A 26,326-nucleotide genomic window follows, 5' to 3' on the forward strand; every position below is an offset into this window, starting at 1 on the left:
TTCTTAGCAGTGTGCATATTCTATTCTGTTCCTTTTAATTAAAGTGTACTCGGCATCCATCACTACTCCCACGTTTTTTAACTACAGGCACTGGCGCAGGTGCTGGGTTGATAGAAGAGGTCCACAGGGCAGTATCCCATTTTCCAACAGAGGTTCTAGTTATACGTGTTTTTCTCTTTTCAGGATTCAGTTTATGATGGTTCATAGTCAACCAGTGCCTACAAAAACTGGAAGTATTAGCCATGGTATTCTGCCCATTAGGGGTGAAGTTGAATAGTAGCTGAGTGTAATTGCATACATTCAAAACGAGGTCCCCATCTCTGATAAAGCAGTAGCCAGAAGGGCTACATATAAATTAAAAACGCAAGAGTGAATGTATTGAAGCTTGAGGACACCCAAGCGGACTGGTAAATGGAGGGCAAAAGCTGCCTGAAATGCCACTGCATGTGCCCTCCACTCCAAGAACGTAGCTGAAGGATCTAATCCAAATATAGTCAATCACTCCACTGGAATTGAGTGGTCAATGCTATTGAAAACTCCAGAGAAATGGAGCAAAATCAATGTTCTGGTCTCTCCCTGGTAGGCTATCATACACAGACCCTCAGGTCTTGTGGTAATCACTGCTCAGTACTCATGACATTTCAATCTGCAGGGATGGACACTCTATGTGCCTGGATCAACACAAATTTGAAGAGGGATAAAGGTGAGTTTCTCTAAGATTATGTCAAGGAACAGCAGAAGTTAAATAGTACGAAAGCTATCGACATTCTCAGGTTCCAGCAAAGGTATGATTTTTTATACTTTACAGGAGTTCTGCTTAAATGATTGATGGAACAAAAAGGTGAAATTATTAAGAGTGGGAAGAGCCAATTGTTTCTTCTCAGAGAGAGCACACCGATCACAAGGAGAACCTGATGCCTAAGCCGACCGGATCGTTGAATTAACCACAGTGGAAGAAACCTCCTGGTACCTAAAAGCGATATTACTAGAGTTCTTAGTTTCATAGCAAATGGGTCTTGTAATAATGGAGGCTAGATCCTGACTAAAATTCACCCCAAAATATTCGTTTTAGTCAGAAAATGTGTTGCTAACTGTTGACATATTATGTACGGGGAAGTAATCAAAGACTTGGAGGAACAAAGTGTATTTAGTACATTTTACTACACAGAGGGGCAGATTTATGATAACTGGCGCACCCCCATGGGTGCCGCTGCTCCGCCACCCATGGTGCGCCGCAATTAAAATGCGGCACACCATGGGGTAAAAACGGCACAGATGCGTGACGCATCTGTGCCGTAAAGGTGGCGCATTGCTGGAGTTGCGTCGCAAGCGCGACGCAGCTCCAGCAAGGCTCGGGGGTGCCCCATCTTTACAATGCTGCATCAAGACCTACGCCTGCTTCAAGCAGGCACAGGGTTTTGACGCAGCATTGGCCTGAAAGTGACTGAGTGAAATCTTATAGATTTCACTCAGCCACTTTTGCGAGGCACACCTGCCCCGGAACGCCCACCCTGCGCCGGAACGCCCACAAGTGGCGCAGGGCTTTACAACATGACGCATCTGCCTACATGCGTCACTTTGTAAATGGGTCATATGGATGCGCCTCGTTTACGCCGCAGTTGCGTGACGCAAATGTGGCGCATTCCCAACATAAATATGCCCCGAGTTCTTTAGATCAAACGGGAAATGTTTCAATGTTAGTAGTATAATAGTCAGTTTTAGCACTACAAATCATGGTATTATACTTCCATAAAGTAGACTGACAGAATGTCCCAGCTTCTCGGGTATAAGAGGACCTCTAATGTCTTTCAGTTCTGTGCATTTCAAGTTTTAGATGCCAGATCATGATCAAACCAGACATTTTGGTAAGGTTCATTCGTTTGAGAACATTTCATTTTTTTAAGGGGGTTAACTTATCCAACTCAGTAGCTGCATTATTTTCCCCAATATTTAGAAGAGGCTCAACATCCTGGTCTTGATCTCTAGTATTGATAAAAATTGGATTGATAACCTTTTTCACAGGGCCTGATCATATGAGTCCTTTTCCAGTCTTGAGTGGACACTTGCAATTTGTTGGCTTTAGATGGCGGTGTTCTATGGATATAAGTGGAAAAATGCATAATATTCGGATCACGGTAAGCTTAGCAGATTAGTAAATGTACGGCAGATTTGTGGAGAAGTAAAGACAGCGTCTAACTGATGACCAGAGATAGGAGTAGAGTCATGATTTAAGAGGGACATATTAGGCCTTGCTATATCCCCAAGAATATCCTGAGTGGCAGACTAAGTGGTATGGAGCTATAAATAAAATCTCAGAGAATAATGCTTATATCCTACTTCAAAGTTGAATAAGGTACATCGTTTACAATAGTTTGGAATTATTTGTAGATGCATCAGGGGGGCAATAAACAAGAAATACATGAACCTAGCAGGTGTTGAGCTTCACAGAACAAGTAATACATTCACCTACATATGTAGTTTTAAAAGGAAGGATTTTGATTTTAATTCATGAGGTGTACAAAATTGCATATATAACACTCAGGGAGAAAAAGAGGCAGAGAGGGCCCACGCCTGCATTTCAAGTAACTATAAAAAAACAATGATGGCGTAATGTCCCTATATTGGGACAGTCTCGAGGAAAATGCCAGAAGCAAACCAGAGGGTTCACATGTTTTTTTTATAGAAAACAAATATTATGCTTATATGTTTCCTATTAAAGATGTCAATTTCATTCAAAGCACATGTAAAGATTGTTTCTGTGCAGGAAGGTGTGCCTTCCTGCACATAAATAATCACCCCTGCAGCGCAGTCACCCATGCAACATGGCGTAAGAGTGCCTGCGTTCGTGCTACGCAGCTTCTTTAGCCCCAATGCTTGGGGATACGCAGGGGTGCGCCGCATTCTTGTAAGCATTACCAATTTTGGCACAACACTGCGCTCTGCCCTTTTTCTAGTAAATATGCCTCTCAGCATGAAATACACTCTCTCATAAAACAGTCGGTCATATCTGGAACGTTAGTGGAAAAGGCCCCAATTGGTGCACAGTAGCCCCTATGTGCCCTGGGGCCACCCAAGCAATTGTCATACCCGGATTTGCACAAGCCCTGCAGTTTACAGTGCAAAGACGTGCAGAATGTGCTATGTCCATGTACAGAGGTTAGGTACACAGCCACAGCATTACAAAAATATGTACACAGCAGTTACTTACTGTCTGAAAAGTACAATGTATGTAATTACCATCACAAATAATTCACTGAAAACCCTTTATTCATAGAAATGGATGGTTAAGCATTATGGTAAAGTACTCATAAGTCAAACAAGTAAAACACAAATTTTGAAATTCCCTTAAAAAATAATTTGAGAGAAATTATGGTTTCTGCTCAAACTTAATTAAAAAGCACTGAAGATTGCCAGTTTGTTTAGCAACGCAACCATAACTCGCCCACAATGCACTTCTCATGACCTCACACCTGGTCTCATGGATGACATTAAAAATCGCATATTAATGGGCTCACTGATTTTGCCACACAGCACCTAACCATTGATGCATTCACTATAGATGGCCATGTTAGCATAAATCCAGACCAACATTAGTGAGCGTTGATACAAAATCTCTAGGCTGATCGTACCATCTCTTCATGTCCTCCTGACTGGTTTCAAGGTTGGCCTTGGCGAGTTCCCTGAATCGCCGAGTCTGGTTGCGGAGGGTCAGCAGATACTTGTATACATCCGGAGGAGTCTTCTGAGGGGCCACCTCCCACCCTTCTTTGACCAGGCTGAGGGGACCCCGGACGGGGTGTCCATACAGGAGTTCGAATGGGCTGAAGCCCAGGGATTTCTGGGGGACTTCTCGGTAGGCGAACAGGAGGCACGGGAGCAGCACATCCCATTGGCGACGTAGGGGTTCTTCTAGGCCCATGTCCATCCCCTTGAGGGTGCGGTTAAACCGCTCGACCAGTCCATTTCCTTGCGGGTGATAGGGGGTCGTGAATTTGTAGGTGACCCCACACTGTTCCCAGAGAGACTTCATGTATTTAGAGATAAAGTTCGTGCCCCTGTCGCTGACGACTTCCCGGGGGAAGCCCACCCGAGAGAAGATCCCCATCAGGGCTCGACCTACCACGGGCGCCGTCACGGTTCGAAGAGGGATGGCCTCGGGATAGCGGGTGGCGTGGTCCACCAGGACCAGGATGAACCGGTGCCCTTGTGCTGTTCGGGGGTCCAGGGGCCCCACAATGTCTCTTCCCACCCGTTCAAACGGGGTGGGGATGATGGGGAAAGGTTGCAAGGGTGCTTTGATCTTTCGGCCGCTCTTCCCGCTGGCCTGGCAGGTTGGGCAGGCCCGGCAGTGGTTGGATACATCATTCCGCATCTTGGGCCAGTAGAAGTGGGTCACCAGGCGGCTGTACGTTTTGTCTTGCCCCAGGTGTCCGGCAAGGGGCACATCGTGTGCTAGGTTCAAGAGGAAGTCTCTGAAGCGGAGGGGGACCACCAGCACCCGGCTGGCCCCCAGCTCAGCAATCCTTTGCTCACTGTAGAGCAGGTCATTGTCCCAATAAATCCAGTGGGCCCGAGGTGTCTCTTGCGCTCTGGGCGAGGGCTTGCTGCCGGAGTCCCTCGAGGGAAGGACATGTTCTCTGCTCCTGTCGGAATTGTTCTTGGGTGGGGCCACCCTCTTGACGCCACTGGGCCAGTTCGGGAAGGTCCCGGAGCCGATCGAGTCCTTCTTCGCTGTGTTCCGGAGAACTGGCTTCCAGGGTGGCTCCCTCTTGGACGATCGGGGGAGGAGGCTCTGGCCATTCGGGTTCTTCGGGATTGGGGATGGCGCGGGCGGCCATGGACCGGGTCGTTACGCAGACCCATTCAGGGAGGCCCAGCATCCCCAGGTGCTCTCTTCTCTCGACGGCTGACCAGGAAGAGCTTTCGAGGTCGTTCCCCAGGAGGCAGTCCACGGGGGCATCATCGCGGACAGTCACTTTCAGCATTCCGGATACTCCTCCCCACTCGAAGGGGACGCAGGCCATCCGACATAGACTCTCTGAGTTGTCGGCCGACCGTATGGGGCAAAGGATATTTGGAAAGATCTGTTCCGGGGTCACCAGATGGGCGCAGACTGCGGTCACACTGGCCCGGTGTCGCGGAGGGCCTCAGCCCGGTGCCCATTAATGTTGACCCACTGGCTGTACGTCTGCGTGTTGGCGGGAAGAGGTGCCCGCGGGATCAGGTCTTTTTCCCCTAGGCAGACCAGGGACATGGCGGCTGGTTCCCACTCGGGCTGGTCTGGCTCGTACTCTTCAGTGTCTTCTTGGGTTTGCTCTTCTCCCAGGGCAGCGGCAGCGACCTGGCGGGGCATAGGGCTCTGGTTCTTCGGGCAGTTGGGATCATTGGCATAGTGGCCGGGTCGCTGGCATCGGTGGCAGGTAACGTTGGCGCGGAACCCTGGTCGCATCGGGAGGCTCCCCCTGCCGGCCGGGGGCGGGGTGTTGCTGGCGGGAGCCACCGGGACGGTGTCTCTGCCCCGACCCTGGCCTCCTCCTCCCCCTCGGGGGCCATGGGGCCCTTGGGCGGCTCTGTTCTGTTCGCTGGGCCCGTTTCGGGGAACTCGGGTGCTTTCCCATCGGTCAGCCTCGACGGCGAGTTGCCGAGGTTCAGTCAGTTTACTGTCGAGGAGGTGCTGCCTGAGCTCGATGAAGCAGTTGTTAGAAAGGTGCTCCCATACAATAAGGTCAAAGAGTTGCTCGTAAGTGGTCACCTTGCTGCCCTTGATCCACCCCTCGAAGGCTCGGCTAAAGAAGTTCATGTACTCCACCCAAGTCGTACCGGGATCCGTTTGCAGTCGCGGAACCTCTGGCAGTACATCTCGGGCGTGAGTCCGTATCGAGTGAGGAGGGCGGCTTTCATGTGGTCGTAGGATGTCATCTGATGGTCCGGGAGTTGCAGCAGGGCGTCTCGCCCTTCGTTGACAAATCTCCCCCATAACCCGGCTCCCCAGTCGCTCCGGGGAATTCGGTGGGAGGTCATGGCTACTTCGTAAGCTTTGAACCATTGCTGGATATCATCGTTCTGGTAATATTCTCTGACGACATCCTTGGGGATGTGGACCTTGGGGTCCGTAGTGACAGGGGGGCTCGGGTGCCCGGGGACCCCGAGATCTTTATTATGTCTCTGAATCTCCAGTTCCTTCAAGTTGCGCTCATGCTCGTAGGCTAGCTTTTTTTCTTCTAACTCTCTCTGTCTTTGTTTCTCTTCTCGCTCCTCTCGGAGCCGTAAGTGTTCCAAAGTTATTTTTTGTTCCGCCAATTTGAGTTCTCCATCTAAGCGAAGTCGCGCCAGTTCCAATTCGTGGAGCCTGCTCTTCTCTCGTTCTCGGGCCTCCTCTGGTGAGAGACCCGGTCTTCTTTCTTCTGTCGGCGCGGTGCTTGTTTCGATTGTCTCGAGGCTTTGGTTTTGGGGTTCGGCCGTACCCGTCTCTACCCAAGATTCCAGGGCGTGTTTGAAGTCCTCTTTCGTGCTCAGTCCTGTGGTAGCAATGCCTAGTTCTATGCAGAATTTTTTGAGTTTTCTGTGGCTGTATTCTTCTAGTTTTTCCATCTGGAATTTTTCCGTTGTTCCGCTCTCTTTTGTTGTCATGGTGGTTGTGTGTCGTGGGGTGAGTTACTCTCTGTACGATTGTGCGTTGGCTCGGATCGCGCCGCTGGCCACCAATGTTAGACGGGGACCCGGAGGGTCGGCCGAGTACAGGGGGAGAGGCCTCGGGTGAGGGCCGTCTCCGGCGATCGTACAGACAAGTAACTTCCCCCCCACAGATGGACACCACACAAGGATGAGTTCAACACACTTTATGTAAGAATCTTGAGGCAAGGTGATAAGCAATACAGTGGGGTCAGGACACGAGGATCCTCTCAATTCTAGTCTCTGAAGGGGAATGGGGTAGCGGGACAGTCTTAGTACCGGTCCGGTACAGGTGGGCCAGAGGGAAGCTCACAATCCTCGAGCTTGGGGGTCCGCAAAGTTGGGCCGCGGCAGCGCCAGCAGGCTAGGATGATGGTTCACAGCGAGGAGGGCCGCGGCAGCGCCAGCAGGCTACGAAGATGGAACGAGGTGATGAGGGCCGCGGCAGCGCCAGCAGGCTAGGACGATGGTTCACAACGAGGAAGGCTGCGGCAGCGCCAGCAGGCTACGAAGATGGTGCACAAGGAGAAAGGCCGCGGCAGCGCCAGCAGGCCACGACGATAGTTCACGTTGAAGAGGGCCGCGGCAGCGCCAGCAGACTTCGGAGATGGTTCACAAGAAAGGGCTGCGGCAGCGCCAGCAGGCCTTCAAGGATGAGTTCCTCACGGTGTCTCTCGACTCCAAGATACAACTGCCTTCCTGCTCCGGAGCTGCCCCAGTTATAGGTCTGGTCTCCTTTGATGTCCGGACCCTCGCACTTGGAGGTCGGGAGGTCCGGGATGAGGGAGTCCAGACACCCAGCAGGGGGGTGGAGCCAGCGCCCGGGGAGGCCGGGGGCGATCGACACCTGGCGGAGGGGAGCCATTGACACTCCTTCTCCCATTGACCTGCCAAGTGGTCTCTTCACCCCCTAGGTGGAGGGTGGTGCCTCGATGTCGGGCCTGGCCAGGCCCAGGGTTGGGGTCGAGCCGAGGCCACGCGGCCTTGTTATGTAGTGTCCAAAAGATGGCGGCTGGGCCGGGGCAGTGGTGCTGACGGGGGCCCGGGCCAGCCGATACTGGGGTGTTCGGGAGCTGGAGGTCCGTGTGGACGGGTCGTGAGTTGCTCCAGCGGGTTGCCGGGATGGTTCTTGTCGGGGATACCGGGAGAGCCGGGTTCCGGTCCCCGTCATGCGGGGAGGGAGCGGGCCTTCCCCGAGGCCTGTCCAACAACACACACATGTCCTTGGGACATGTGTGTGTGTAAGTTGCACTTAAGTTTAATTTCAGGGGTGCAGGGAGGGGTTCTTTGGACCCCCCTGCACCCTTGAAATTGCATTTTCAATTTGCGATTCGCAAATTGAAAATCGCAAATTGTAAATGCCTTCCCATTGATTCCTATGGGCCTCTTGGCCCATAGGAATCAATGGGAAGGGTTTTCCTTAATTGCGATTCGCAAATTGTGAATCGCAATTAAGGAAAATTGCCGTATCGCAAAACAAAATTGCGATTTTTTCATGCATTGCTGTTTGCGATTTCTAAATTGCGATTCCTTAATTTTCGCAATTTAGGAATCGCAAACGGAACCGTTGATGCATGTGGCCGCAAATGCTGTGTGCAGGGGGCTGGCTGTAGGTTCTGGACAAAGGTCACACCCTGTGCTCGGCTGTGGCTGCTCAGTCCGACTACAGGACACTGAGGCTTCTTTTTTTATGGGGACTCATGGCTGGGCTTGGCCTCAGTCTCCACTGTACAGGGTGAAGGCCATGCACACTGGGCTGTCTCAACACACCAAGTGTCAGCAAACGCCCTGCGCTGAACATTGCACTGCATGCTCAACAGCCATGTGCATTGGTCTTGTGCACACATCAGCTGTGTGCATACTCTGACTGAAAGCGTGCTTTTCGTTTTTGTAGTTCTATCTTTTGCTCACATTCCTGCTTAACAAAATGCTGAGCTGGATGGGGCGTGGCCTGCCAAGCTGCACTTGACTCTCTCTGAACTCACCCTTTGGCACATAGTCCGCGTGCATTCCTTCCTGCATGATGTGTTATTGTGCTCGTGACTGAACTTCATGGGCCTCCCCTGAAACCAGCTCAGCCGGTTGGCTAATGCTCAGGATTTCTCAACTTGGATATGTGATTGCTACTCAACAGCAGCTCACCTCCCCTTCTGAAGTGTCTGACTGAGCCACACACCATGAGACTGAGACACAGGGCCCTGTGTGAATGCAAGCAGTACATGAGGTCCCGCTAGCCAGTTTCCAAAAAGGTGGCCTCGCGCTCCTACATCCTTACTCATGCTAAATATTATAGGCTGGCGTATCATTGCATGTGAGTAAATACAAAGCAAGAAGTGTGGAATGGCGGGTCCAGGCCAGGCACGGTTTCCTGGTTAAACTGGAGACATCCACAAATGTGCGTTTCGGTGTTCTCACACTCCTCTATGAAAACTTTAGTTTCTGCATGTGATCAGAGACATACTCCCGGCAATGACAGGAGTAAATCCCCATTTAGGATAGGAAGGGGACTGCAACAGCCCCAACCTTTGTGGGGTGGAAGAAATTTCTTTTCGGAAAAATATTTTTTGTAAAAGAAAACAATATGTTCATCTGCAAAAAGGTGATGATATAGTAGTACAAGATAAAAAATTATGCACATGAAAAATCTTCCACATTTTCACAAATGGGAATCCTCCCCCAAAAATTGAAATACCATTGGTAACCTATTCAACAACTTGCTAGCGGTGAGGGCAGTAAACAAAGCTTGCACTGGTGTGTTATCCGGGAAGTTTATTACACTGCTCCAATCACGCTCCACTTTATGTGGTCCCACCGCCACTGGGCCACGTACAACAAAACTGCAACCTATGCAAAAGGAGTGTGCAATTCATCAGTCCTTCAATAATAGTAAACATTTAGAGCAGTATGCTCATTAATCGTTCATTCTTAATATTCCACACAAAGAAAGCCCTTACGGAGTCTTTTGTTGAATTATCAATTCTGAGTTTATTGTTCAATCCAGTATTTCATCTAGAACATAAAAATCAAGTCAATCCAGCCAACGCGTTTCGTCCTATGGGGACATCATCAGGGCTGGGGGTAGAGGCTCATCATTCCATTTACAGCTGTGTCTTATTCTTCCTTCTATGAGATCATGGTTTTTTTCTTCCCCAAATGTTATGTTTGACTAGGTTCGTGTTTGAAAGTGGACCAATATATATATATTTTTTTAAGTAGCAGCATGTTTGAATTCCCATCTATCCTGTCCTCCTTTATTCAACTTCTGTGGATGCAGCCCTGTTACCGACGATTGGGAACCTACCTTCCAGGTGGAATTTAGGACTTTAGCGTCCATGCCTTTACCCCGTATTCCTTTAGCACACAATCTTTACCACGTATCCCTTTAGCACACAGTTACCTTTTCCACGCATTACTTTATTACCTTATGGTAAGTATAAAGGTAAGTAAAACCCCATGCCATGTTTCCATAGGAAAATATTTTTTTGGTTTCCTTATAACTTTGATGCCATTTGATGACTCTTCACAAAACGTTCACAAAATGTCTTATCCGACTCAGCTCCTTCCTGGAAAGTTTCTGGGCGATCTGTTGAGTGGGGGCAAGAAATAGGGCTGTCCCAAAACGTGTTTTCCCCATTCATTTTTCCATAGGAAAATTACGGAGTTACACTAAATTGGGTCAAAAGCTATATCTTGGTCCAGCAAGAATTCTTTTTGTGATTTAGTGTAAATCCATTCAGTAGTTTTTTTGAGAAAGTGAGGCTCATAATATAGATATTTCACAACCCAGACAATCCATGGAGCCAACAGATCTACAGATAAGATCTGCTTGGTTACCACCATATCAAAAATATGGCGGAAGTCATTTTAGGCCTTGGGAACTAAGCCTCATGTCTTGAAAAAAAGTTAAAAAAGAGATATAAGGGGGCAGGGGTCCTCCGTGAGCTAAAAACTGCATTTTCTTTATCGACACCACAGATTCATGGGTCTGATTGCAAAAAATGCTGGTGTCCCGCCTTCCCAACCCCACCCCCTTTGGGTGGGTCAGGGCTTTGGGGTGACACATTGTTATTTCAAGGGGAGGGGGACGTAAAGCATTTTTTTGATCCTATTAAAATCTTTGCGTTCATCACACTTCAGAATTACAAAAAATGTACTTCATACGTCATTTCCTAACTGCTGAGATATTTTGAAATATTTGAAACACTTTATTTACAGGTATTTAAATTTTGTTATGTGTCAGGAACAAAACTGACAGCCTACAGCCTTCCCTTTCACACTACTTGTACCCCGGATGGATTGTCAGATAGTCTAATTTTGCAATTATATAAAGAAAACATCTCCATGTTAAACGAATAAGCAGCATATTGTCAGAAGACAGCCTGACATTTGACCTCTGCATATGTTCCACTTCAAATGTGTCAAGATAAAACAACATTTAAAAGCATTTTTATTGTTCGTTCACCTTTGAACTTCAGCATGGGTATTTTGGAGGTGCTGCAGACCCCATCCTCTCAAGCACCATTACTTTTAGCGCCTGTGAATGCACATGGCTTAAAACTGATCGTGCACCTCCACTGGAAGCCTGTGCAGCGTGTGAAGGCCGGGTAAAATATGCTGATTCTATTGTTGACGCAGCAGATTGCGAGCTGATGCCTTTTGAATACACTGTTAACATGCAATTTGATTCCTAGTGGTCTGAAATATATTCTGTTACAGTAATTTATTTTCAAAGGCATTTAGAGCTTGCACCATTCACTATAAAGGCATGTGGAAAAGCAGGTGTGTAGTTTTTGTATAAAATGTGGAACTGGTAGAAGGTGGCACATCAAAATCAGTGCATGTAGGCCTGCAATGTTGGATGAGAGTCCCTTTCTCCCTTGTTGGGCAGTATCACAGGGGTCTCCAACCTTTGGTATAAGAAGAGCAACTTATGCTCAACAAAACGCATCACAAGCTACTAATATTATTAGTACTGTAATAGTAACCACATAAGACAAGATTACATTAGTGGCTATCTTATGCAAGACTACCAGCCGTGCCCACGGCACAAAAGTAAGAATGTTAGTAATAAATCTGCCCACATGACGTGTCGCTCAAAAATAAGCTTTAAACATATTTTAGAAATTCTGCCATTTTTCTCCTAACATCAGCTTATGAGTTCCAAAAAGGCACACATTTTCATCTTGGAATGCACCATTTTGTCAAATATATATTAATTTAACCACGCTAAAGGCTTCCCGTTTAGTAGGCTTGGGTGCACACGGGAGAGCTACTTACAGGTAGCTGGAGAGATACCAGTGGCTTACGAGCTACTCGTTGGAGAAGCATAAGACAACCAGAACAAGGGTGCAGTAGGTTCTTCCTATGCCTTGACCCCGAAGTCAATGCAGTAAAAGCTATGCCTCTGTTGCAGTCACAGACCACAGTCCACCATAATTCCCAGATTACAACTTCATTTAACCAATGTAGAACTGGGGTCAGTGGTTCACAGACAAAACTCGCAGGACAGGTTGTCCCGAAATGGCGTAAATTAGGCCTAGCCGAAATTTAGATTAGGCTGACATAACCTTACGTAATTTCTGGCATGCTGTTATGCTGGTTCCAGAAAATGGCTATGATTTTGCAATGACGCCACGTTGCGTAATTCTCTTACGTAAAAATCTGGGAGCACAAAAACCACACAAATTAACAAAACAGGAGTGTCTGTTCTCATCGCATGCTTTTGCACTTTTTTTGCCAAAATGTGCCCTTGCTTTCAGGGTTGGATTGGGATTAAAAATCGGCCTGGCCAAGCTAAAAAAAAGGGGCCCACATTTGCATATTGCCTTTCCGCAAAACGCTGCTTTGGCGAAATTTTATAAAAAAAAGAGGGGTGAGGAGTGGTGTTAAAAAAATGCATGGATTAGCTTACACTGGTGAAACATACCTGAAAACAAGTGAGGCCACTTTTGCTCCGACCCCCTGCCCCCACTCAATATGCATATATTAATAGGCTGGCCCAGTGAGAGAAAGGGAGTGACACCTCTGCAGTTGATAAAAGGGAGGTAATGGACACCCATCTACCTCCAGAAAGGCCACTCAGGCACCCACTAGGCCTCTGGCAGCATTGAACAACGCAGAAACCGCCCAAATCAGCGCCCCGGGCTGCTCAAAAAAGCAGCCCACAGCTGGAATTCGAATATTACCAATCCGACTCTGCTTGCATTCAAAACATATGAGAGGATTCATTTTGTACTAAAAAAATTGCACAATGCTGGATCAGCATTTGGCATAAGTTTGCCTAATTTGTGTGGAATATCATGGAATTTGCAAAAAGGAAATTACGCAAATTTCCCTCAGGCCTCGTTTAAATACGAATACCTCTGTTTTCACAGGGTTGAGATTCTCAAGTGTTGCTGACCTCAGATCTATAATTTCGTGCTTCTTTGCTCAGTGTGGCAAACCACCTTCCTTCTGAAGCAAACACTGTGAGTCAACTGTTTACGTAAATTATCGAAAATTGTTTCCTCTATTTAGGTAAAGCAGGAGTCTTGTATGCATGGTAAAATACAAGGCAAAGGCAGGGCTTTAAGTAGGATGAAAAAACTGGGGTCTCAAAACGGCGTGGCTGAAGTAATTAAGGGTGTGGCTTAAAAACACTTAAGCTAAAAACTTGTGCTTAGCATAGTGTGACGCCCGACTGGAATTTTGCTCTTCTGTCATTGCATCCAGATATATGATACAACAAGTATCATTACACCTACAACAAGCAAGTACTATTGGCTTTGTCAATTGCAGTTAGGTGCATGAGATAAAAAAGCAACAACTACAGCTTTGTTGTATATAATATTGAAAATGCTTCAGTTCTAAAATGATGAGACTGTGAAAGAACTATAACCTGTCTCTGTGAAGTTACATCACAGACAATGTGTTTTTTTGTCACCGAGGGTGAGGGCAAAAATTAAAGCCCGATAGGGACTCTTTTCAGCACCTGCTTTTTAGAACTCAAGCCCAAACAAAGCCCTGGGCAAAGAGATAATCACCTCATTTGACTTATGCGACCTGGCACATTTTTTAGGTCTCGCCTACGCAGCACGCAAGCGTTGCTTTGGAGTGACCTCTTGGAATCACTCCGGACTTTTTCAGAAACTCGTGCATGTACTGCACTGTTTCCAGTGAGCCCTCGTGCATGTACGGCATTTACCTTACGGGAGCGAGCAGCAGCGCCACTTGTTTGCAATTATCGCGCCGGCGCTTTGGAAAAAAATGGCACTGCTGCTCGCTCCCACAAGGTAAACGCTGTACATTGACTGAGCCTCAAAGCTGCGCCCTGTTCCCCACTGTGGCGTTGCCGGCCCGCTCCACTCAAACCCCCATGAGTGGTGCCCTCAGCGTCCACAAGGCATCTAGACCCCTCCACACCCTTTGTTACTGTGGCCACAGTGCCCTCCTTGTCCACGGATGGCAGGCAAGACCAAAGACTTAGACCACTCGGTTCAGACACGCAACGCCCATTGTGCTGGAAAAGACCGTGCACTGCCCCACATGCACCCCTCCCACTGCTTTCTGTCTGGGCTAGCACCAGCATCTGCCAGAGATAAATCCAGCACCGAGGAGGCCGACACATTTTGATCCTCCTCTCCACAACCCTGGTCCTGGGGTCACAACACATGATTAGCTTCAACAAAACTAATCCCTAATACACAGGCGCACTAATCCTGGACATACCAGGCAACCCCCGAAATAAGATGGCCCCTACCGCATCACTAGCTGCAGCGAGATACTGGTGATAGGCCGCGCTTTGTGTGACACTTGTTTTTGTTGCAATGTTATAGAGCACAACCTCGCCCAGGGGCGTAGGAGCACACTACATGAGCATTAGTTACATTGCAAAAGCACACATTCTGTGCGAGGTTGTGGAAAGAGGCGAAGGACTCCTGGACTTCCTGGAGTAGCAAATGAGGCGGATGCTGAGAGCTATGAATGGTGGCAGCGGAGGAAGTACCAGTCATTGCGCACCAAGCCAGGGTTTGAGTGGGCAGGAAGCTGATTCGACCAAGACCCGATCGACTAGCAACTTGCACGGTGAGCCAGGGGGCAGGGGGGGTTCCCTTACATCAGCTGGCTTCCCGTTTGCAGCCTGCGGTCCTGCGGTGTCCAGCTATAGTTGACTGTGGGCGAGGCAGACCCCAGGCCTCTGCTCAGACGCCTGGCTTCCGCCCACCTTGTCTCTGTCCGGCCTTTAGCTTGCCTTGCCTGGCCAAATCCTTTATTTCAACCTTGCTGCTCAGTTTTGCTGCCCCGTGGATCTACAGAGCCATAGTAGTGCCATCTACACCACGGGCCACCTCACGGGCCTCCGGCCTCCAGCGCCAGCTACACAGCTCCAACCATCAAGCTTTCTGTCCATCTTTCCTGCCCTCCCGAGGATCCACAGAGCCATAGTGTAGTGGTGTCATCCACCCCACAGGCCTCTAGCCTGTGTTTTGCACATTCACAACTGTGTGTGAGCGTGGCATCCGTAGTCGGCTGCCGCAAAGTGAGAGCCCACCCTCCTAAAGAAGCAGCCCGGCTTGCTTCCACGGGCTTATGTCTCATTAATCAAGTTATTATTGACCTAGCCCTCTTGGGCTACTTAAAGTGTCACCAAATCGTGCGGCACAGCCCTATTAACTTTAAAGCTCTGGCTCACACACATGTTCTCGTCAGTGCTGAGCAGCATAAAGGCTCATAAAATAAAAAAATAAAAAAAAGAATTGGCATAGCCAATAGGTTGCGTCTTTGGGACCGTATAAGTGTTTAGCCATGCAACAGTTGATGTTGTTGCACCAGGGATATTGTTCTGCATAACTAAATACTTTTGAGGTCCCCAAGGCGAGACCTATGCCAATGCTTGTTGTAAATGGCTCCTGCCTACATATTGGGAGCTGCTTTCGGGTATAAAACAGTAACCACTTTTATGCTAAGCAAAGGAAGCATACATAAGTTGTTGTTTTGTTTAGGTTTTTTAAAAAACAATTTACATATTTACACTCATATTTACACTTTTGAAGCCTGACAACATGGTTGTTTGTCCTCGAAAAAAAAAATGTACAAGCATCACTAACATGGTGTGACTGGGTTTTCTTCAAGCACGTGGGGAGCATTTTCACAGTTTGGTGCCCTAGTCGGAAGGCCCCATCAGGGGCCCTCATTACGAGTGACCCTCTGAACAGTAACTGAAGTTAACTTCGCTGATTAGAAATATGAGTTTTGCGGCCACACCGATACTCTGTGCTATTCCACAGTGACATTTCCTCTGCTGCACCTCTTATTTCCTCTGGTAACAGTAGGGTGGGTGAGGAAAATACTAGGGCTTTCATGGGCCGCTCCCAAGTGAGGACCCAAGCCAAGAACAGTGCATACCTCCTTCACTGAAGACAGTGAGTGATGCACACAAAGACAGATAAGGGAGGGGGAGAGGAGAGGTGGTGACAGAGAGGGGCGGGTGGGTGTGACACGGGAGGGTGGATGTGTGTGGATGTGTGTCTGTGCTTAATTTGTAAAAACATATGTGCCAGGGCTCTCATCAGGAGGCCACTGCAGCTTGCAACACACATTGCCCCTGCCAGCGCTGCCAATGATAGTAAGAACACAACTACTAACCATCACACTCCCACAAGAGTGACAATTTGGACTATTTCGGGCCCTAAAAACTACAAGAATGGCTTGGTCGGCAGACAAAAGTTTTTTTTAAGGAATATAGCATTAATAATAAACTATTGTGGTCATCTCTAAATTAACTATAGAGCGCCACCTTGTGACAGGCTGTCCCAAGCACTGGTGCTGCCAATTAAGGGCGGGTTCCGAGTCCTGGAAACCACCGGCTCAAATTAAGTACTGAATTGTGTGTCCGTGTGTGTGTGTGTGAGTGCTTGAGCGGGTGCACCATCATTATCGTCTCCGCATCACTTGGGAGAGAGGCCTAATTTATGGAGCATGGCTACACATCAGACAAAAATAGAGTTAGGTTGACCTACAAACCCAACAGTGTATCACACCATAGTTAAAGAAGGTGTTGACGTGCCACTTTGCTTTATAATAGGCAGGCGGGTGGAGTTCAGGATACAGTGACACGAACGAAAATGGAGACATATTATCAAGAACAACGTTAAAATTATCGCTGCTTTAGCGGCAGGAAACTGTTGCTAAAGCGGTGATAATGGGCCTGATAATATGCCCTTTTGAATTCCCATAGAAGCCTAGGTTCTGGTGTGAACCTGGGCTTCTATGGGATTTTCTTTTTTTGTAGTTTTGTACCTTAAACTAGCTTGCCCTATGGAAGAGCCGGTGCTAAGGGGCATAGGAGGGCTTTGTCAGCAGCAGGAAGAGAAACATCAAATGTTAGAGAGGAATAATAACAGTAATAACTTGTTAATATATAGCTCTTCATGTGACACTTCTGCCACTTGTAAGCGCTTTAAAGAATAGATCTTACTACTTTTATACTACAAAGTTTACCGACCTAAGAAGAATAAAAAGGCTCAGTTGGCCTTTCAGTGATATAAACACTCAAACTGCATATTACTCAATACATGTCTCAACATCAACTATTCAATTCACTCTACGTGAAGTAAAAGACCCACCAGGTCTCTCTTCACTGATCTTCATTGGAGCAAGAGGGTTCAGTTTGTAACAGGGGCTGTGTTAAATGTTAGGCTTGTGGCTAATTTGACATTTGAGGTATGCAGAAGAGTCTGTTTAAGATTAGGTAAGATTTAGGGCTGTGATCAGTGAAAATATCTGGCTATGTTTAGGTTTAGTACTGTAGCTATAATAGGGGCTCTACTTAGTGTGAGGGTCAGAATTTTGCATTATGGTTTGCGATAGGAGAAGGGTGGTGGGTATGTTTGAGCACAGTTTTATGGTTGTTGCCGGGGATCGTCTTTATTCTGGTTTTTTCCATGATGTTTTCTTCACTGCTTGCTTGTAAAAGTGATTCAAACACGTTCTTATTTACAATTTCCTTTATTAATGTATTTCTTAATTTTTAAATTCTACATTTACACATAGCACGAGTGATTATACAACACCAGGGGGACGTTTTGTGAGTTAAGCTGGTGCAAAATGTTTATCTTGAATTTACCTTTCAGCACAAAACATATTTTGTGCTGGAAAGTTGCTCGATAGTAACACAAAGAGGAGCTTTGTGCTGCTTTGCATTACCCCCGTCAAGCAGGCGTTCCATGTGTGATATATGGACGTTCCCATGCAGCCACCTATGGTTTTGATGCAAAGAGCTATCTACTAAGAATAGTAGATAGGGTTTTGCGGGGGAAAAAACGACTCTTTGAGGTGGGCTTATAAAAAAATAAAAAATATTTTATTTTTCCAAACGTTTTTGTCTTTGCATGTGTGCTGCACTGTACAGCACATATCCTCAAAGTGAAAAGTTGTAAAGTTTGTCTGGGCAAATGGTAGACATGACACACACATTTGCACTATGGTGCAGTGGTGGTTGTGTGGCGCTAGGCAGCCTGTTTGAGTGTCATCACTAGAGAGAGAGCAGGACAGTACCATATCTTTGTAGACAGGGCTCTTTTTCCTCTCTCTATATCAGGCAAGGCAGCTCAGCAACTTTGGTTGTTACACTGCATTGCGTGACATCTTTGTAAATGTGGGCCCAGACATTAATTCAGCCAGTTGACTGAATCACCTTTGAATGGAATAGGGCAGGTGCTTGAGTCCCTGCACTTCTTCAACCCCTTCGCTGCGGCGGCTATTCCGCCGCAGCGCTAAAGGGGTGGGGCGGCAATGGCGGCGGTTCCGTGCTTGTGACGGAACCGCTCCGTCACGGCTCGCGGGTGAGCTGTGCTTGTGACGGAACGGTTCAGTCACGGCCCCACCCGTTCTTTAGAATGTTAGCGCAGGCGCGGAATTCGCGCCGCGCAGGCGTGGCGGCAGGGCCGTGACGGAACCATTCCGTCACCAGCACAGCCCACCCGTGGCTCGTGACGGAAGGTTCCGTCATGAGCATTAAAGAGGCTAACCACTTGAGTGCTCAGGACGGCCCCATGCCGTCCTACGTCATGCTGGGCGTGGGTGGGCGCAGGACATCCGGGGGCCGTCCAAATGCCGCCGACTCCCCAGCGCAGTGCGAATTTCGCGCCTGTGCTGGAGAATTAATTAGTGGGCGGAGTTCAGATGGCCCCCAGCCATCCTGCGCACACCCCCAGCGTGACGTAGGATGGCCGGGGGCCGTCCTGAGCATGCAAGGGGTTACCCCCCTAAATAAATCCCTGCAGCGCTGCAAAAAATTGCGCTGCAGGGAAGGGGTTAATTTGGGAAAGGGAGTATCTGCACTTGTCAGCACTGCTGCAATACATTTAAAGGGAGAGTACCTACACTTTTCGGGAGCTAATAGGTACCCTAAATAGTGAGTACCTGCACTTATATATTTCCTTTCAAAGCACAATATAGTGCCATGTCTGTGCCTGGAACTTCTGTATCTGATGGCTTTTTGTCCCCTCTATTCAATTCATTGCACTTTTTTCTTTTGATATATTGATTCTCCTGCTGCAAATGAGGGTAAATAAATGCCATTGCCTGCGATTATTTCAACCATTCTAGCCCTCACTTTCCTGGTTTTCTCTCTTTGTCCATCACGTATTCATACCTTTGGATGCAGCAGCACTGCCTGTCCTAACAAACAGCCAGCCATGCGTGGCAGCTTCTTGTTCTAACTGCCAGTCATAGTTTTCAGCTTCCGTGCTCCAATCACCATTATTGCTTTGCAGCTTCCTGTCCTAACTGGCAATCATGCACTGCAGCTTCCTGTCCTAGCCATCATTCATGCTTTGCCCCTTCCTGTCCTACCTGCCAATCATGTTCTGCAGCTTCCTGTCTTAGCCACCATTCATACTTTGCAGCTTCCTGCCCAACCTGTCAATCATGCTTTGCAGCCTCCTATGCTAACCGTCATTTATACTTTGCAGCTTCCTGTCCCACCTGTCAATCATGCTTTGCAGCTTCTATCCTAACCACCATTCATGCTTTGCCACTTCCTGTCTTAGCCACCATTCATACTTAGCAGCTTACTGTCCTGACTGTACTGACAATCAGGTTTTGCAGCCTCCTATGCCGACCGTCATTCATATTTTGTCGTTTACTGTCCCATCTGTCATTCATGTTCTGCAGCTTCCTGTCTTAGCCACAATTCATACTTTGCAGCTTCCTATCCTAACCACCATTCATGCTTTGCAGCTTCCTATCTTAACCCCCTTTCATGCTTTGCCACTTCCTGTATTAGCCACTCTTTATACTTTACAGCTTCATGTCCTTCCTGTCAATCATACTTTGCAGCTTCCTATCCTAACCACCATTCATGCTTTGCAGCTTCCTATCCTAACCCCCTTTCATGCTTTGACACTTCCTGTGTTAGCCACCCTTTATACTTTACAGCTTCATGTCCTACCTGTCAATCATGCTTTGCAGCTTCCTGTCCTAACCACCTTTCATGCTTTGCCACTTCCTGTCTTAGCCACCATTCATACTTAGCAGCTTACTGTCCTGACTGTACTGACAATCAGGTTTTGCAGCCTCCTATGCCGACCGTCATTCATATTTTGTCGCTTACTGTCCCATCTGTCATTCATGTTCTGCAGCTTCCTGTCTTAGCCACAATTCATACTTTGCAGCTTCCTATCCTAACCACCATTCATGCTTTGCAGCTTCCTATCTTAACCCTTTTTCATGCTTTGCCACTTCCTGTATTAGCCACCCTTTATACTTTACAGCTTCATGTCCTACCTGTCAATCATACTTTGCAGCTTCCTATCCTAACCACCATTCATGCTTTGCAGCTTCCTATCCTAACCCCATTTCATGCTTTGTCACTTCCTGTGTTAGCCACCCTTTATACTTTACAGCTTCATGTCCTACCTGTCAATCATACTTTGCAGCTTCCTGTCCTAACCACCTTTCATGCTTTGCAGCTGTGGAATCAACAGCCTGATCGAGGAAGCCAGCAAGATGGAGAAGATCAAATTCCAGTACATCGTGTCCATCTACGGAATTTGTGAGAGCCCCCTGGGCATCGTGATGGAGTACATGGAGAACGGATCCCTGGAGTCTTTACTTCCCACTCACATCATGAGCTGGCAGCTGAAGTTCCGCATTATCAACGAGACAGCCCTAGGCATGAATTTCCTTCACAGCATGAATCCGCCCCTCCTGCACATGGATCTGAAACCTGGAAACATCCTGCTGGACAACCACATGCACGTAAAGGTCAGAGAACGCAGTAGTTCTTCCACATCAACCACAAATCTTTTCTTGAATGTATACCTTGTTTCTACAGGCAATCTCTATATGTACTGAGTTCCCACTAAGCCAGTAGTCATCCAACCCTCCATCCCAATTTGCACTCTGTGAACTTACCAGCACTGTCCAACAAAGGTCGAGGAGGGCAAAAGCCATTTCGGAGCTTCAGAATATCACTGACTCTGCCAGTTACAGGACTAGTTATAGGTAAACCTATTTTATGTGCATGTCCTCGTTTTATAGAATGGATCCAAGACTCCTGGTCTTATGTTGGACACTCCTGATTTGTATTTTCTTATCCTACTTTTGTGAGTGAGTGAAGAAAATGGAAACTCATATGAGGACTAGGTGTGACCACGTCATAGTTTCACCATATCCTGAAAAGATTAAATGTATGCACCAGGAATCGAAGAGGGCCTAATGTACTTGTTTAGTGGTTAATCTTAGAATCTAGCCTAGAATTGGTCACTCTTTTAATCCTAGGTTTAATACCTCCGTGGTAACAGCCAGCCTGTTTAAAATAGAGTTTCTGTGCGTTTAAAAGAGATAACTGAAAGTTTGAAAGGATTATTTTTTTAATGTTTCAAATATCTTGCTCGTTTTCTACAGAGGTTCTCGTTTTGAATGTTTAATTATCCTGTTAGTAAGGGTCATGACGGGATTGCTTAATTTATACTTTGTAACGAGCATATGCTCTCAAAAACCTATTAGTCTTAATCTATACGGATTATGAGAATAAACCAAAATGAGAACACGAGCATTTCCTTTTTTTTTTTTTAAACTTTTTTTTTATTAGCAACACAGAGGTCACAAAAGTATACAAACAAAGCAGAACAAGCAGCATGAGAAAATATAAATTCAAGAAAAAGTAGTCTAAACAAATACAGAATAAACATTAGATCTTTGAACTAGTTCTGTGAGCAAAATAAATACATGTATCGTTGCTAGTATACAACATAAATTAGCAGCTATCTAAAAAATAAAAAACTTTCACCTAAAGTAGGAAAGACCCCCAAATCTTATCAAATTTAGCTAGTGACTTAGTACCCCTGAGCCTAGCCAGAGCCAGTTCCATACTATAAATTTCGTTAAGCAGTGACCACCATTCCAATATGTGGGGAGAGTTAGGAGAGATCCAGGCACACGCAATTGTGAGTTTGGCGCACGACACCGTAATAGTAATTAGGGATCTTTGTAGAGTGTTCCCAGTATTAGTGTCTAACAAAACTAGCGCTGAATCTAAGGAGAATGAACCCCCTAATTTCAGTGTCATAATGTTCTCAAAAGATGTCCAAAAGTCTGATATCTTGGGACAGGTATACAACATGTGCACCAAATCTGCTGCAGCTAACGCGCACTTAGGGCATTTCGTTCGTTCACTGTATGTACTATTCGAAGCCCATTTAGAAATTCTTAGAAATTCAGAACGTACAGACTACATACAGTACAAAAACTAAGAGAACACGAGCATTTCCAAGCCTACTTCAGTTCTGTACATCTGATTATCTGGATGTTGTGTACCACCATATTAAATATTTCTCTGCTAAATGGGCGATCTCAGGGCAAACATAGATAAAACAATATGGGGCGCCTACTCACTCAGAAGCAAAAGTGTCAGAGAAGCTGTGTCTTTCTGTAACTCACATTGATATAGTAATAGTTAGTTTTATGTCTCGATAATAGGACAGTTTTTGCCCTGTCTAAATGTTAAAGTGACCGCATTTAATTCCAGTCAATTGAGTGATTTTGGAAGGGTGGAAGACTACGTTTGCTTTGCCAGGATTCCGGCCCATGATCTGCGGGTCGCATTATACGTCGCCATGATGCTTAATTGGACTGCCATCTTGCCTGTTATGGCGCTTACAGTGGCATTTAAAAATCAGAACTGTCAGTTACTAGTTTTTAAGTTCCTGAAGCAGCAGCCGCTGGGCATGGATGGAATGTTGCTTCCCACGTCAGAGATTTGCATGCCTGTGTCAGAACGGGGCGTGGCTTCTAAAAAACACTGCAGGACTTAGTTTTTTCACAACCTGTTTTATGAACGTCCTTGGTCGATAAAGAAAATGCTGTCCAACATCAGCTTAGGCACTCTTGCTTTTGAGTGTGACACGTAGGTCAGGGTGCCCAGCGTACGTTCAGATCGTGTTCCATGGCAGGTTTTCATTGTATGTTAATAATATGCAAATTATAGACAATAACTCTAAATTGAAATCATGTACCTAGTGGTTATCCTGAGAATCTTGAATGAATCTGGCCATCTTGGTACTCCCGTGGACGCCCTTGCACAAAGACTGCATTTGTCTTATAAATTAATTTGCTGTGATCTCCAATGCAGCCAAAGAGAGCTGTGACAGGCCACCTCTCAGAGTGGCCAACCCACTGGTAGAACACCCCTATCTTTCATATTCAGACAGCAATGCTGGTGTACGTGGCTGTTCTCACCATTTTGTAACTTGGCACAGAGTGTCAGGCTAATCCATCAGCCGCTGCAGGTAAGAGCAGTGGGGTTAGGGGGGTTGTGGGGGTTTTTCGAGAGACGACCACGAGGGAAAACAAATTATTTATTTAATTTCCCCCGTGGTTGTCTCTCGAAATCCCCCCCTACCCGGCCCCACCACCACACCACTCTTACCTGCAGCGGCCACAGCTGTAACCTATAGAGGCAATGTGTAAAGCATTTGTGCAACACACACACACACAGTAACACAATGAATACATCATAAAAAAACTCAAAACAGGTTTAGGAATATGGAGAATATTTATCTGAGTAGATCAAGACCAAAACAACAAGCATCCAATCAGTAGAAGTGAAGATAAGAATTTGTGAGATTAAACGCAAAGACAGTGCTTAGATGTCACAAGTGGTCATAAGGTTACTTGAGGTTGCGAGGGACCAGTGCAAATCCAAAGTTCAGACCGACTGCAATGGAAGGCAGGCTGGCTATAGGACCACCGCAGGGCTGGCTGAGAAAGTACCTTAGATGGAACAAAGAGTTGATACTGAGGACAGGATGCGTCGGTCTTTTTCACACTGTTGTGCCGCAGCGTTGTCGTTGAGTTTCGCTGAGGTGAAGGCAATGCATTGTTGTCAAGTCTTGCAGAGCATTGTCATTGGCCTGCGTAGGCTGTAAAACCCCTAATGTCGAAGAGCCTCTGCATCAAAGGGTGATGCGTCGGTTCCGATTGGTACAAAGGTGACGATGCATCTGTTTTGTTGCAAAACAGCTACAGAACTCACTTCTGAGACCTAGAACTTGGAGAGGGCACCTTAGGACTCACAGAAGGCAGAGTCCAGCAACCCCAGTAGAAGTGCAGACATTCTTTAGTGTCCCTGAGACTTCAGAAAACAGGAGGCAACCCAGCATGCCCTTGGAGATGACTTGGAGGGAAAGCAGAGTCCAGATCTCCTTCAGCAGAGTTAGAGATCAGCAGGCCAACAAACAGAAAAGCAGGCTTTCCAGATCAGTGGTCCAGTTGAGTCCTTTAAGCAGCACAGCAGTTCTTCTGGAAGAGTTTCAGTTACAATTCCAGTACTGTCTATTTTAAGGGGGTCAGAGGCCCAGTACGTATACCCCAAATTGCCTTTTATGTGTGGGTGACTTCAAAGCAGCTCCCTGACGTGATCAAGTTTCTTTTTTACCCAGTCCTGCTTGCCAGGCTATCTGTGGGGTGTAGTCAGTCCTTTGTGTGGGAACAGGCCTCTGCCTATTCAAGTGAAGTGTTAGCCCCTGCCTTCCATCCTGCCCAGGCAAGGCCATCAGAATGCAGATGTATGTAGATGAGCACTCAGACATACCTATTCTTCTTGTGTTGTGGCGGTCTAGAGGGAATGCACAAAGTGTAGCTGTTATTCACCACTGGCGTGTATTGGAGACAGGCTGTCAGGCACCCAGAGCAGTAAGTGCATAGAAATGTCCACTTTCTAAAAGTGGCATTTCTAAAACAGTAATGTTAAATCCAACTTCAGCAGTGATAAAATGTATCATTACCAGTCCAAAGATATGAAACATGAAAAAGCTACTGCTCTCTGATCAGTAATTACAGCTAAAAGTGTATTAAGGAATTCCCAATGCTAGCCCATGAGAGGGGTAGGCCTCACAGTAGTGAAAAATATGTAGGTGTTTGCCACTACTAGAACATGTAATGATTAACCTCACATGTCCTACCTTTTCCTTACATCAGACCCTGCCCTTAATGTTACTTAGGGCCTACTTTAGGGGTGGCTTACATGTAATAAAAGGGAGGTTTATGGCTTGCCAAGTAGTTTTGAAAGCTAAGCTGAAGTGACAGTAAACTGCTCACACAGGCTCTGCCATGGCAAGCGTGAGACAGGTTTGAAAGGCTACTAATGTTTGTGGCAAAACCAATGCTGCAGGCCCACTAGTAGCATTTCATTACAGACCTTTAGTACATGTTATACCACTTTACAAGGGACTTACTAGTAAATCAAATATGTTAATCAGGTATACAGGAATGTCCCCATGTTTAGGGGAGTAGCACATGCACTTCAGCACTGGATAGCAGTGGTAAAGTGCTCGGGTCCCAGGGTCAGCACAAAGAGTTCAGCAAAAAGAGGATGAGGAAAGCAAAAAGTTTGGCGTGGTCCTTCAGAGAGGGCCATTTTCCAGCAGATTTGTATTGTGTTGCCCCATGCCAGCACCCACATAACATTTTAGTACATACACCCTGGTCTCTAGGAACTGGTCTATAAGTTGTAAACCCCTGCTTGTGACCCGAGTACAGCCCAGCTAAGTGCAACAGATCTGCATCTAGAAATATACTATGCATCAACAAAATATGTTGTGTGCATTCCATTGGCTCACCTGACAAGCATGTTATGTTGAAATGTAGTTTCTATGTACATGGATCTTTTTTGTAGTACCGCAGACTCCATGGCATCAGGAGAATGGGATGTTATTAAACGTCCCAATCAGCTCTTATAGTTTCATCGAAAGACACAGTGGCAGATTTACAGATTTTCCACGTTATGTAGTGCAGCAACCAAATGTGCTGAATTGCATGAGCTGAAAAACACACAGCCATATCTCCGAAAATTGTCCTCCAGCTGCTGTCATCCTCTGTGCTGGCACTCTAATTCGGCTGACTTTTGTATGACCCAGAACCTCACGCCATGGTGAAGAGGTGAATTTGCTGTTGGACTTATTTAGGGCTAACTACCCCTCACGAGGCATTGAAGCACTTTACAGCGAGTAGCATGCTACTCCTGCTCCCAAGGTTAGTGGTTAACCCAGTGGATATTGTGATTAGCAATGTGCTATCAAGAAAAACTGCACACATTTACTACATTTACTTTGTGCTATATTAATACCAGATTGGTGGGATCATTAGTGGGACCATGTGGGTTCATGTGAAT

General features: G+C 46.7%; 1 protein-coding gene across 1 annotated transcript in view; it reads left to right on the forward strand.

Annotated features, from left to right (window-relative positions):
- The window catches only part of ANKK1 (ankyrin repeat and kinase domain containing 1), a 262,862-nt gene that overhangs the window by 80,250 nt on the left and 156,286 nt on the right, over positions 1–26,326 (forward strand). The window contains exon 2 of the mRNA XM_086957376.1: positions 20,625–20,919. Coding sequence (XP_086813502.1) covers positions 20,625–20,919 — 295 coding nt within the window. The remainder of the gene's footprint in view (positions 1–20,624; positions 20,920–26,326) is intronic.

Source organism: Lissotriton vulgaris, chromosome 2_1 (assembly GCF_964263255.1).
Source record: "Lissotriton vulgaris chromosome 2_1, aLisVul1.2, whole genome shotgun sequence".
Taxonomy (NCBI): Eukaryota; Metazoa; Chordata; class Amphibia; order Caudata; family Salamandridae; genus Lissotriton; species Lissotriton vulgaris.